The sequence below is a fragment of the Sorex araneus genome, chromosome 4, assembly GCF_027595985.1.
Source record: "Sorex araneus isolate mSorAra2 chromosome 4, mSorAra2.pri, whole genome shotgun sequence".
NCBI classification, from domain to species: Eukaryota; Metazoa; Chordata; class Mammalia; order Eulipotyphla; family Soricidae; genus Sorex; species Sorex araneus.
The window spans coordinates 164,846,378-164,860,716 of NC_073305.1; the positions used below are offsets into that span (position 1 = coordinate 164,846,378).

A 14,339-nucleotide genomic window follows, 5' to 3' on the forward strand; every position below is an offset into this window, starting at 1 on the left:
TTTTTCTTCCCTTTATTGGAGAAGCACTAGAGAAATGAATCCAGCTAAAAGCCCAACCATCAATCAAAAAGACAAGCTAAGATCAGCTAAGATCACATAATTCTGCCCCGGAGTTAGGGAAGTCTGAGGTATGCGGACAACCTGCCACAGGGGAAGCTCACCGCGCTCCCACTCCGTCTCTCTGAACAAGACAAGCCTCACGCCAGGCGCGTGCCTGCACAGACACAGACAGGGAGCAGAGGGTCCACTTACGTTTCTTCTGAAAAAGTTTAATGAAAGACTTGATCTTGGCATTAATGAAAACCACCATGTCCGAGGTGCCCGCACGCAGCTTCGGGACTTGGATCGCCCGCAGGCTGCAGCAGCTTCTCCCAGATTCTAACTTTCTCCCTCCGGTCTTCAATTCTCATTAGACATCTGCGTGGGGGTTTGGGGGGAGTCAGGTGGGGGCTGATGCACGGGTTGAGGTAGAGCCGGTTGGTCCGACAGTCACCCACTCTGAGCAGTCCTGGAGCCCGGAAAGCACCGGTGAAACCTAATCGGGAAGGCTCCGGTCGCCGGGGCGACAGAGAAAGGGAAAGCCAATCACGGTCCCGACTCGCAGGAGCGCGGCGAGGAGCGTTCTGCCTCTGTGCTCACTCATCTGCTTCCCTCTCCAGCACACCAGAAGTTTCTCCTTTCTAGAGTTGGCAAGCACGGGGCAGTTTCCTTCACGGCAGCCAAGGTGAAGCCAGGGAGGTGTCTTCTGTTTTCACACGGCCACTCGGAACTTCCAGACTGCTTTAGTGGCGCTGGGGCGACTCCCAGCAAGTCCACATTAAGTCTTTGGCTGCCCAGTTAATTCAAGCATATGGGGGTGAGGGGGGGGGGGAGCCCAGACTATTGTTTCCCAGACCACGCCCCTGCGCTCTGCCTCCCACACCAAAGGAACCTTTAAACCCAGTAAAACTACAATAGGAATCTCCATGGGAGCTGTGAATGATGACTCAGCTGTGTTTGCGTGCAAATTAGTACACCCAGTCTCTTACTGAGGTTTTTAATCCCCCTCCTCCTCCCGATGGATAATCAGGGCTGTTACAGTAGCAAATCACATCTAAGCTGCCACTCTCTCTCTCTCTCTCTCTCTCTCTCTCTCTCTCTCTCTCTCTCTCATACACACACACACACACACACACCACACGCACGCGCGCGCACACACACACGTGCACACACACATGCACAACTTTCCTACTCTACAAACTAGAGAAACAATCACGTAAGTTTGCACTTTAACTAGCATCTAAAAACCTTGAACTTTTCTACCACTCCATCAATTTCAAATAATCCTTACTTGGGTCGCTTTCAAGTGACTATAGGGTATTGAATTCTGGTCTTCCTAATCACCAATCACTCATTTTCATTTAGTCAAAGAGAACTGGGAAACACAAATAGAAGCATTAGAGATAGGGGACAGAGCAGACTAGAAGATCATATTTCCGGATAAAAGGACTGGAACAAAACAGGAAAGAATACAGATGGAAAAATGGTAAGACACAAAAGAAAAGACTATCTTACACCTCTCTCCCGGTGGTGCCTTCGCAGCCAGTTATTTAAACCAACTAGACAACCTTTTATTTCATAGCTTTGGGCCACACTTGTAAATGAATGGAAAAATGTCATAATCCACTAATTCAAAACATTTAGACTATAACTAAAGCTTTTAGTCAAAGAAAAAATATAAATCAGGGGTTACCCTCTGGGGAAAGTCTTATTGAATGACTTCCCCCCCAAATCTTTCCTAAGGCCCTTCTTATTTCTTGGAACAACAAAAACAAAGCCAACAAATGACAACAACCACAAAACTCACTCACGGTCCCCTGAGCCCGCCAAGAGTGACCCCTGAGTGCAGAGTCAAGTGTATAGGCCCTGAGCATTCCTGGGTGTGCACCCTTCCCCCACCTCAGCCCCAAATGCATGTATGATCAAATACCAGACATAGTATCACAGATTTCCAATTTGTGTTCTTTCACCCTAGATATAGACTTTTTAAGTAATTACAAGGACAGACGGCAAATGAGAATGACGAAGACTGTATATTAAAGTATACAGCTGCCTCAAATTACGTAGCTGAGTTCCCCTTAGCAAACACATCTTTTCCAGGCACCCAACCACGGCCACTGTGTGTTCCTTCATTCGCTTAAAAGGCAGTGAGTGAGTGAGCGGATACTAAGGGCCACCAGTCCGGACACACTGGGGAGAAGCCTGCCTGTGTGGAGTTCAGCGTGCTTGGTGATCACCCCCAATCACCTGGTAGATTAGAAGGTGGTGGACAAACTGGATAAAAGAATGTGTGGAGTAGATTAAGGGGGTGCGTGGGGGCGAGGGGGCAGGGAGGCACAGCAGTAAAGAGGCGAGCACTTGAGTAAAGAGTGAGTCGGTGCTCTTCTGTTTTGTAAAAGTTAACCTCAGTGAAAGTCACACAGGCACCAGGAATCACTTTCTGTGTCACTCCGTACCATGGCATATTAAGTGAGCACACGCTGGAAAGACCACGAGAGTCACGTGGACAGAAGACGGTCCACGAGATCGCAGCATGCAAGGGGCCCTCCTCCTCCAGGTATCCTTCCACCTGCCTCATCACACTGTCAGGCCAGATCTTTTTATTTATTTATTTATTTTTCTGCACCCCCCTCCAACCCCCAACCCTCTAATTATTTTTCAAACTATATGCAGATCTTCCTTGATTTACTATGAGGTGATAGCCTACTGCAACTTGAAAATATCACATGTCAAAAATGCTTCCCGAAGAGTCAGGAGAGAGTACGGCGTTTAGGGGACACGCCTCATATGCGCTCAATATGGCTTTGAGTCTTGGTATCACATGATCCCCCGTGGATTTGGAGCATTGTCCTTGAGTCCCTCCGAGCACCATGACCGAGGTATCCTTGGCACTGCACTGCCAAGCAGCATTGCATCCTTGGAGCTCTGTGTTGAACCCACAATCCAGTCAGTCGAGAACTGCCCGTGGCGAATGCTCTGGACCTCCTGAGCATACGTGGGAGTCTCCTGCCTCTTTCCCCTCCCCCCTGACAAATGCTGACTAGAGCCATGCTGGGTTGCGTTGGCCAAAATCAAGAGCGCACTGTAATGTGACTCCCAGTGAGTGTGGATGCTTCCACGTCATAGCACCGTTCATCAAACCAGGATGCCGAGGCTGCCGGCACCTGCTAAGCACCACCTTCCAAGCGTCATGCACACATGGCAAAGCTTGCTGCTTCTCTGGATTTGACAAATGCTTAACATGCTCCCAGGAGCCAGTCCCTGTGCCTCTGCTCTATTCTAGTAACTTATTCCTCCTCAGGCCATCAGTGACGTTCAGGGCTAAGGCTGAAGTCAGCAAAGATAAGGTTCTTTGGCCAACTCAGTGGCCCATTTGGAAAGGATGGGGGGAGAAAAATGAAAAAAACAAAGAAGACAACTCTTCACGACATGTGAAAAATGATAAAGCATGTTAGTTTCTGTGTATGACAGCAATGCCGGAAGATGGGGATTTTCAACGGGGACCCCTTGTGGGCCCCCAGGATATTCCATAGGAGCCTCAGGTAAGAGGCAAGTCAACGGTGGACATTACGCAGCAGGACAGAGGGGTCATGGTCAGGGGAAACCTGAGACTCAGCTGGATGCCCTGCTGGATACAGTCACGGCTGTCCTGTCCCTGGACTGTCCACGGCTGCTCCCACGCTGCCGTGCAACAGCAGAGCGGGGTGGCCTTGCGCACGGCCCCGAGGCCAGCAAAGCTGAACACCCTCCCTCCGGGCAAGGGTAAAAGACGGCTGGCCCCGAACTGAGTGCTTGCCTTTAAGTACTGTGCTCAGTCTTTATCTGCAGTCTCATTTTGTCAGTCCTCTGTTGCATATTCTGCTTCTCAACTCAAATGTCACATGATCTCAGTGTCTGAAGTAGGTTCCATTTAAGCCAGTCGGTGTTCCCTCCCCCACCCCGCCACACGCCCCAGCTGCCTCTCATGAACTTTCTCATTTCTGGGAGGGAATAGTTAATTCTTTAATGAGCCAGATGGGCAAATTTAATCCCCAGCTAAAAAAGTGAGCGAACTGAGCTGGAGAGCTAATATAGACTGGAGTAAGGACTGGAGACTCAGAATGCCTGAGCCCGCTTCCATGGGCACTGCTGAGACTTGGAAAGATGTCATTGGTACTACGTACTAAGGTACTCACACACACGTCACTTCTAGGATTCATAGATTGAAAAAGAAATCACCGTTCTCACGGTCAACATTTGTCAACAAAAACACAGTCGAATATTGCCTGGTACAATATATTCTAACTTGCTTGAATAATCACAGTCTCAAAACACAGGACTGTGAAATCCTATGCTCACTCCTATTCTACAAATATTTGTACCTTGTTTGTCAAGCTGCAACATTTCTACTTTACATTTCACTGAAGTGAAACCATATTTCTAGCCGACATTTACCAACTCTCTGCTAATTTGTCCAGTTCTGGGGCTACATCTCAAGAATACGTATCACATACCAGCAAACAGATACGAAAATATCAGAAAGTAATACACATCCTTAAAAAAAACCTGAATTTTACTGTACATTTATGCTCACTCATTCAGCGATATTTGAGTTAAATATCTGGTTAAAGCCAATGATGATCATTTTCTGGCCCGGGGAAGGTCGGAATGCAATGGGGATGACACGCCCAAAAAGATAAAAATAATAAAATGACGAGGAGCATGGGGTGGGTGATAAGGCCATGATGTGAACAGGAATCATGACAAAGGGCAAGGATCATGTCTGGCAGACAAATGGCTGAGAACAGAGGGAAGGAGGCGCTGCTAAGGAGAGTCAGTGGACACCGGGTGGGGGATGGGGGCAGGGGAGCTCTTCTGGAACATTCTGCCAGGGAAGGTGGTGAGACAGGATACCCTGAAGGGTATCTGATCGAGGGAGTTTAAGAGGGTAAGCTCCATGCCCAGTGTGGTGGCTGGTGGAGAAGCTGGAGAAAGGAGTCAGCCCTGCCCAAGGCCAGAGGCCAGAGTCAATGATGCTTTAGACGGGGAATTTTCTCTAACCACTTGGTCTTATTAGCCTGGTTTACATGTTTCTGAAACCACCTATACCTTAGTTATAAGTTCAAAAGTTAAGTCCTGGGGGGACTGGAGCAACAGCACAGCAGGTAAGGCGTTTGTCTTGCACACGGCTGACCCGGGTTCAATTCCCGACTGCAGAGCCAGGAGTAACCCCTGTGCATCGCCAGGTGTGACCCAAAAAAATTAAAGGAAAAAAAGTTAAGTCCTGGCTACTTAATGAATGTGCAATTACCACCCATGCTTCCATCTCCAGTACAGCCACATACGTACTTTTTACTGATGGAAAAACAATTACATGTTTAAATCAAACATACAGATACGGTGCCTTAGATAACGCTTCCATCCTCCATCTAACCCTTCTCCCTTTCTCCATCTCCATTTACGCAAAGCTTTGGGTCTTCCTCAATTCAGTCCATGAAGTTAACAGCATTAAAATCTTTCGTTTGAGTCAAAAACTTTCACCAATATTGTTAAGCACTGGGTTATGCTTGATTTTCATTTTTGGTTATTATCCTTGGTGGTGCTCACGGTTTACTCCTGGTTCTGTGCTCAGGGATCACACTGGGTGCAGCTTGGAGGATATGGGGTACCAGAGACTGAACCTGGGAGAGCTGGGTGCAAGGCAAGTGCTTATCTTCCCCTCCAGTGACGATCATTCCAAATGTTGTGCAAGGAATTACATACAGAAATAATAAATGATTATGTCATGGAAACCCACTTTGAATAAAATTTGAATCTTCGATCAAGTGTTAATAGGATACATGGTTAAGTAAAAATCACTGCAAGTTCTCTAAGTTGGAAAGAGAAGGAAGGGAAAGAAAAACCAGATAGTACAAGTTCTACTCAAAATTTTCTTTTGGGGGGAGGGAAGGTTGGGGATAATGTTTAGGGGATAATATTTGGCGCCATGGACCAAACCTGAGTTGTCCTGATGTAAGGCAAGTGCCTTACCTGCAGTGCTCTCTTTCAAGCCAGGGATAATCTTCAAATGATCATTTTAAGCACTTCTCAAAGACATGAAAAACTCTTCAAAATAGCAAGTTTCTGTTTCCATTCCTTTCTGCCAACTGTGCTCTTATTGATCACTGATGTATTTTAGGGTTTTTGTTTTGTTTTGATTTTTGGTTTTATAGCCACTCCTGATGGTGCTCAGAGCTTTCTCCTGGCTTTGCATTCAGGGATCACTCCTGGTGGGGGCGCAGGGACCATATGGGGTCCTGGGGGATCAAGCTTGGCTCGGCCATGTGGACGGCAAACCTCATCCAATACACTCTCTCTCCAGCCAATATTTTAGGTTACTTTTTAAAAATTAAGTTGGACCTCTGAAATATATGCCTATAAGTTATTTGTGTGTTCTCTTTATGCAAGGTAAATATGTAGTGAGAGGTATTTTATATTCTTATGAGAACATAAAGATATTATTTTTAATGTATGGTAAAAATATTTGAGATACATTATTTTAGATCCACAGACACACCAATTGATTCTTCTGCTTTTCAAACTTGTTGATGCATTTGGGAAATATCACAGAGGAAAGTATTCAGTACGAATCCCCAATACCTCTAAGACAAAATTCAATACTTAGTAGTGAGAGATTTAAGAAATTAAAAGAAACTGCCAGCATAATCTCCTTAAAACACTCTTAAATAATGTCTTACTAGCAGCTTATGACTACCCTCGACGTATTAAGGAATAAAATCTTCTCATGACTAAGTTTTAGAAGTAATAATTATGTTTCATACTTTATAAACACTTTCACATTGCAATTATGTGCAGTCTATTACTCTTATAGATAAAAATAACAATCATTATTAAAGTTGCCAGGCAAACTCATAACATAGCAGAAGAATTAATAAGCCACAAATGGGTAAGAGTAAACTCTGAAATTAGGGTTGCTAGATAAAACACTGGATGTCCGAATTACACTGAACTTCAGAGAATAATGTATAAATTAAATATACCTAGATTAGCCATATAGAATATACCTACAGTAAAATTACTATATCTAAAATGTAAATTTAGTTGAACACTGCTGAACCTGACAATACAAACTGAACTAGAGGAAGAAGTTGAAAACAAATCCACAGGGATCTGGCCTCTACCATAGGACAAATGATGATGATGATGATGAAGAATGGTGAAGGGCATGTGTCAGCTTCAATGAAATCTAAGGACCACCATGACCAGTTGCAATCTTGGACAGGATATAAGTTTTTAATAAACCAGTTTTAAAGGCCTTTTATAAATACATGAGTGTGATCTTACTCTTGCACTTATCTATGCTGTTTTGGAGGTCATACCCAGTGGTGCTCATGGATCACTCCCGGTGGGGTTTATGGGGCCATATATGGTACCAGGAACCAGGCCAGGTGCCAGTTGCAAGTTTAGTGCCTTCCCCTCTATACTATGTCTTCAGTCCCTTCTTCTTGCATAGTTACTTGATCAACTTAGACACACACCTATTAATAGTGTAGAGTTATTATACCCAACATGGCAGAGCCTGGCAAGCTCCCTGTGGCGTATTCAATATGCCAAAAACAGTAACAATAACAGGTCTCATTTCCCTGACCCTGAAAGAAGCCTCCAGTTGTTGGGAAAGACGAGTAAGGAGAGGCTGCTAAAATCTCAGGGCTGGGACAAATGGAGACGTTACTGGCGCCCGACTCAAGTAAATTGATGAACAAGGAGATGACAGTGATACAGTGATTATCCCCAAATGGAAACATGTCTGATGGCAGATGTTCATGAGGAATTTCTTTTGTGGTGATGTTTTGGGCCATACCCAGTGATACTCAGGACTATTGCTGGCTCTACGGTCAGGAGTGACCCCTGGCCATGCTCAGGGACCATACGCAATGCTAGAGACTTGAATCACGTTGGTCACATGGTAGGCAAATCCTTACTTCCTGTACCATCCCTCCCAAATCCCATGAAGAATTATTTTAACCGCTCCACAAAATATTTCACAAAATTTATGAAATATAGTCAATATTTGAGAACCTCATTAATATGGTATTTTTTTCTTCTCCTTCTAAATTAATCACTGTTATTTTTTATGTACCTTAGGGGGCAAGTTGGGACTGGGAGGGAAACTGGAAACACTGCTGGACAGAAGGTCACACCGGTGGTGTCAGCATGCTCAAAATAACTGTATCATGAACAACTTTGTAAATCACAGTGTTTTGAATAAAAATTAATTTTCAAAAAAAACAACAAAAATAAATTAATCCCTGATGAAACATATAACATACTGGAATTAAGACAAAAGGCACACTCCTTCCTCATCAAAATCTGGAGGGGGCATGGCTTCAGACAGAGGAAGCTTAAGGGGTGATAAAATACCCCATTTCTTTAGCAGGAAGTGAGTCGCTTTGCCGGTAGAATCTGATACTCACAAACACCCTTTCCTCTGCGTGTGTTGGAGCTAAAGGCGTCTGCTGTGGATCCTAGTTAATAATTTAATCGAAACCCTTGCTCCCATCTGCTCCATTTCAAACCGTCTGCTAGCACCGTGACGAGAACAGAGGAGCCACAATATTCCTGGGACAAATGCTAAACAAATGGAAAGCAAGGCAGACTAAAACCACTCTATTAAAAAAAAACAAGAGACCCCCAATCAAATGCCCAACGTGTGAAGGAAGCCCGCAGCCAACGTTCCGAGGTCAACCCTGTCTGCAGGGCTGGAAGCAAGATCAGAGGTGACCTGCTAAGGCGGCTTGCCTCTGATCTTGTCCTCAGATGCTGGACCTGGGCAGAGCTGTGTGAAGGGAATGGGCCCAAAGGCTACAAATAAAATGAGCAGGACACAGGAAGAGCAAGCCGGGCGAGAGAGATGCCATGGGCTCCCTGGAGAGCAAGAGTCAGAAAGGAGAGTGGGGGATAAAATCCACTCCCTTTCTTCTACAGCAAGGGATCGACTGAAGACGACAGGCTACTCAACCTCATCTCAGCATCTCATCTCCATCCACTCTATTAAAAAAAAAGAACAACAGAAGACCCCAATCAAATGCCCAACATGTAAAGTAAGCCTTCAGCCAATGCTCCGAGGTCAACCCTGTCTACAGGGCTGGAAGGATACAGTGGTCCAGTAACTAGATTCAACTCTGACCTTGTCCTCAGATGCTATAGCTGGGAAGGGCTCAGGACAGTGCTAGCCGCTGTCCTCTGGCATCACTGCTGAAGGCAGATGGATGGGGATGCCAAGGATCCACATTCTTGCCTTCTCTGTGCCTGGGTACTTGCTGTTCTTCAGCCCTGGCTGCTTGCTCCCCGCCTCACTCATTGGCACACACCCATATATTGTTCCGGTGAGAGCGCTAATGTACACCCCACCTTGGAGAACATTCTCAGAAAGAATGTGGTATGCTAAACAGGTTTAGTACCACTTTATTTCAAAAACATGTGCTGTTTTATTTATTTCAAGGGCCACTTTCTCAACAGCAAACTATGTCCATCCTTCAGAAAGAACAAATAACTTTATAAACAGAAGCTCCTTATATCTGAACCAATTGATTCTTTACCTATTGTAGAGCCCTGATCTCTAGACCCAAATCGTATGGATTCATTGAATGCAGCCTAAGAGCTCATTTCAGAAGAGGAAAAAATATATATGTGGACAGAGCTATAAAGCAAAACTCAATTGTCAAGTTAACTCATGTTCCCATTCCTAAATCAGTCATTCAAATTATAATTTCAGTCATTGTATGTATGAAATCTAATCATGAACAACTTTGTAACTATGTATTTCACGGTATTCAATTGTGTGTGTGTGTTCTCTGATTACACATGAAGGATCGAGCACAATTTAGAGACGCAAATCATTTTTAATCACTTGGAAATTAAAATGTATTTCTGGGATGTTAAATTTAACATTACACCCCTTTACAATAAAAATAATTTAAAAGGACATAGTTATTAAAATTTGAAACAAAGAAAATAATGAATGTAACTTTTTTAACATCTTGAGGGAAGGGAAAAAATAATCTCACTGAAGAGGAGTCCAAGTCACCTGTAGTGAGCTAAAGTGCTTTATATTCTCAGCTTTATCAAAGGGGTCTTATTTTCATCTTAGTGGAGGAAGGGACTGATGAAATAAAGTACAAGATCGCCACCTACTGGCGGCCGGTGCAGGAGCATAAAGGGAAAAAAAAGCACAGGAAAGATCCTGCAGCTATTTCTAGATAGAAGAGCTTGCAAGAAAGGGTTAATACATTTCTATTCAGTACAGTCCCCAGAGAATGTTGGTCCTCACCTTCTACCAAGGAAACATCGTACTCTATCATCTACGCACCCCCTGTGAGCCTCAATTCAGACAAAATTGATCTCCTATCTCCAGAAAGAGGCATGCATATTTATAAACCACCTGCTATCTGCAACCAAGCTCAGAGTAAGGAAGATTCCCTGCATTGTAGGAAGCATTTCTTTATCAGTAAGTGGACACAGAACTGAGTAAGTCGTGTCAAAGGGAAAAAAAAAAAGATTTGTGTCAATTTACAACCAAAAGGCTAAGTTCTCACAATAAAGGAACCCAGGGTAGGTTGTTTTCATTCAAGGAGATGATGATTCTGAAACCACATTGCTCACAGATGAAAAACAAATCCCCAAACAACTTAACTTTAAACAATCAAAGGAAAATATGATTTATCATTGCATAAGTTCTTTCTAATGAACAGTTAAGTACACAGATTTCAAAAAAAGAGTTTTAGTAATAACTTTGTAAGTAGTGGAACAATCTCAGTGAAACTGATCATTTTTCTTTTCTCTCTTTTCTGTGATTTCTTATATTCCTTCAAAGAAGGTTAAGATGAATGCTATGATTAATAAACCGGTCTGATCAACTGCCTTTGTTAAGAAGCCATCCGGTTCACATGTAAAATAACCCGACAAATTAAGATAGGCTACTTTGGTCTGCTGAGGAAATGATGGCAATAGTTTAGTTAAAACCCAAAACTGTATTTGGTTTATTGTTTAGGAATGGTTAAGGGTTGGTCTAGGAAAGTATGTATTTGATTAGTGTTGACTTTCTTTTAAAAAATTTACACTCTCCTAAACTACTGAACAGACAACAGTAGAATTCTTTAAAGAGAGAAACCACAACTCCTTACTAAGCATGATTGCTACAGAGGTTTTGCAATTACGCCGGGGGTGTTGCAGTTGAGGCAAAAGCAAAGTCAGTCTTGCATAAAATGATATTCAGAATTAGTCTATAGAGTACAGATGTGTCATTAAAGTCAGGAATCGAAGACTTAAAAAATGAATGAAACCTTACTATAAGCTCAATCTTACATATTCCTGCACTGATTTTTCTTTCCAAGAAATAAAAAAAAAAAAGACTTGGGAATGGGAGAGAAGGTTTGACCGCACCTAGTGAGATTCAGAGGCTACTCATGGCTTTGTGCTCAGTGATCACTCCTGACAATGTTTAAGGGACCCTATGCAATGCCTGGGATCAAGCCAGGATTAGCCAGATGCAAGGCAAGTGTCTTATCTAGTGTATTATCTCCATGCCCACCCAAGAAAAAGAATAGTTTAAATAAGTAAAGGACCAGCAAAAAGAATTTTTTCAAAGTTTATCATCTCGAGATGCATTGTTCAGTATCTCCTTATCCCCGTAACTTCCTGTTTTAAAAGTGAGGCTTTCACTCGGACAGTGCAGGATCCACATCCTCCAAGAACTGGCCCCATGCTTGCCAGCTTCCCTGACACTCTGGGGCAATACAATTAGGGCCCAGCTGGAAGGAAAGGGAGGCATGTTGATTGCAAAGCTCATATAATTAGGCCCCACAAAGAGCCGGAGAGAAAAATCGTGACAATCAAAATCATGCAAATTCCAAGTAGTGGCTGCCCACTGACTTTGTAAATATGATACGCTTAGCTCTTCCCCATCAGCATCAGGAGGCTGCCAAAGAGAAGGAGCCCAGAGTAACGGAACATTTACATTTCGACAGAAGAAGATTAGGCAGGGGTAAAAGCAGCAGTCTTCCTCCCGTGCTTCGCGAATCTGAAGCTTGACGTCATAAGGATAAATGTGAAGGGGTCAGGGATGAAGCCCAGAGGCAGAATGTGTGTATCGAGACCCGGGTTCAATTCCCAGCACATACATATACATGCACGCACACAAACACACCGGTATATATACATACACACATATTATATGTGTGTGTGCATACACACAGAGATCCCATATAAAGATATTCCACAATCTGACCCACTGCTTGATTTCTCAATAAAGAAAGGAACTCACAGGGCTTAGGAGTCCATGAGATCTGGTGGCCTTGAGCACTGCGGGGTCTGAGCAGTGCCATAACCTGGGGTTCTCGAGTTGAACATCCAGTCTGGTTGGTCAGGAGTCAAAGGGAGTAGTGGCCTTTGGGCCCACTGAACACTGATTGGGGGGTCCCCCCCTCCTCAACACACACAGTATCACAGTATACCTAAAAGAGTGAAGGAGCTAGAAGTCACTATTGGAATTTGATAAATCTTGGAGTCATAGGCCATCGGTACTTTTCCTGAGCCATAATAAAAAGGAAAGTAAGATATCTGGGAACGAAAAACACAACAACGCAGGTCCTAACCAAGATGAATGGGTTGCCCAGCCTCCCCACACTTCTTGCTGAAGCCAGATCCATCCCTTTGCATCCCCTTCTCCGAAACACCCATCTCTGCACAAGGAACAATCCATGGGAAGCACCATCTGACCGAGCACAGCCAAGCCAAGGAGGTCCCGCCACCAATGTCCATTATTAACCTGCCGCCGCTGAAACTAAGGATGCAGTGAACGCAGTCCTGCAAGGCCCGGGTTTTGCCCGCCCTGCGGTACCCATCCGTTCCAGACTCATCGTTTTAGTCTGGCTGCAATTTAACCGTTGCTCTTCCCGCTTTCTGAAGAGAAATACTCACCCACCGCACACCACGGGGCCGCGGCCTCGGCCACAGACTCGGGGCAACACAGCACATCCATCATGGGCACCAGTTCCAGAGCCTCTGCGGGCAGCTCCGGGCAGCAGGAGGGTGGGTCCAGGGAGAGAATTCACGTCTCCACTCCACGCCTCTCTGCCTCTTGTGAAGACGGTTACCACAGCGCAGCCACGGCGCCAACTCTCTTCCGAACTCCCCAGCTCTGAACACCACCCCCGTCGTCGTCATCTCCCCCCTGCTCCCCCCCCAGGCCCCCACCCCCAGGAAGGCCTCTTCTTTCCGCAGCTGCTGAATGCCACAAATAGCTTCTTGTATAGTTTGATTTAGAATGCGCCCCAAAGTAGACAGGCTGAATGGCCCTGTGAACGCTTCATTCAGAGAGAACAAAAACAGGCGGAGTGTCCGAAACCATCACTGTGGCAAAGGGCAGTTTCTGGAAGTCTGTGGTGGGGGGTGGGCAGGGGGGCAGTTGGAGGCTTTCACCAGCCGCCTGCAAATTCCTCTCAGGCCTATGCAAATGGCGGGAGAAGGGTTTCCGAAGAAGATTCCCACAGTGATCAAAGGCGGGTGGCAGGGTTGTCCCCTGGAACTGCCTGGTCTAGCTGCCTGCCAGCCTGCGCTCCTCCTGGTAAAACGCACGTTTCCCTTCACGCTCCAGCACTGACTCTCCATATTGAGGTGAACGTACAATTTCTTCCCCGTGTTGGGCTAGAGGCTTTGTGTATTACTCGACAACTCAGCAGCTGCCTCTGACACTTCTGCCAGTTCCTAGAGAATCAGAAGCAAAGGCACTCGATCTCTCTTTGCAAGGTGGGTAAAAGGTCAGGAAAGGACTTCAAGACAACGTGGCCCCAGGGAACACCCAGGGGCACAGAGACAGGGGCACTCGCCTGGCTCGATGGGACAGGACAGGAGAGGAAAGGAAAGGAACCCGCTTCGAGAAACACACATCCTGTAAACTCGAGTGCGGAGCTTATGTGAACTTTCCATTTCGGGAAGAGCTTTCAAAATCCTAGGATTTCCACAGACAGCTGTGGTTTGCATTTGGTGAAGGGGCGCCACTTTGGGAAAGCTTCCACGGGGGGTGGCTGGAATCTCTTTCCTTGAATAGCAGGTGTAATGGCCCGCTGCTGAGAGGGGTTGGTGGAAGGAGGGAGAAGTGGCCTTAGAGGGGAGAAGTTCTCTCAGGGGCTCTATAAACAGGAGCGGGGGGACATGAGGTCCCTGTCCAGCTCTCCTCTCCCTCTGAGGCTCTCTGTGTGTGGTCATCTCCTCAGGACAGCAAGCCTTCCTTGACCCTCTGCCTTCGCACGCCCACTGCTTAC

The 14,339-nt window shown here is 45.3% G+C and overlaps 1 protein-coding gene across 6 annotated transcripts in view; it reads right to left on the reverse strand.

Moving 5' to 3' along the window:
• The window catches only part of NHSL1 (NHS like 1), a 283,461-nt gene that overhangs the window by 81,421 nt on the left and 187,701 nt on the right, over positions 1 to 14,339 (reverse strand). The window contains exon 1 of one of the 6 annotated variants that reach the window (XM_004609073.2): positions 253 to 472. The exons of the other annotated variants lie outside the window; for them this stretch is intronic. Within the exon in view, the coding sequence (XP_004609130.2) occupies positions 253 to 310 (58 nt within the window). The 5' untranslated portion in view covers positions 311 to 472. Of the gene's footprint in view, positions 1 to 252; positions 473 to 14,339 lie in introns of those variants that run through there. 6 annotated transcript variants of the gene reach the window in all.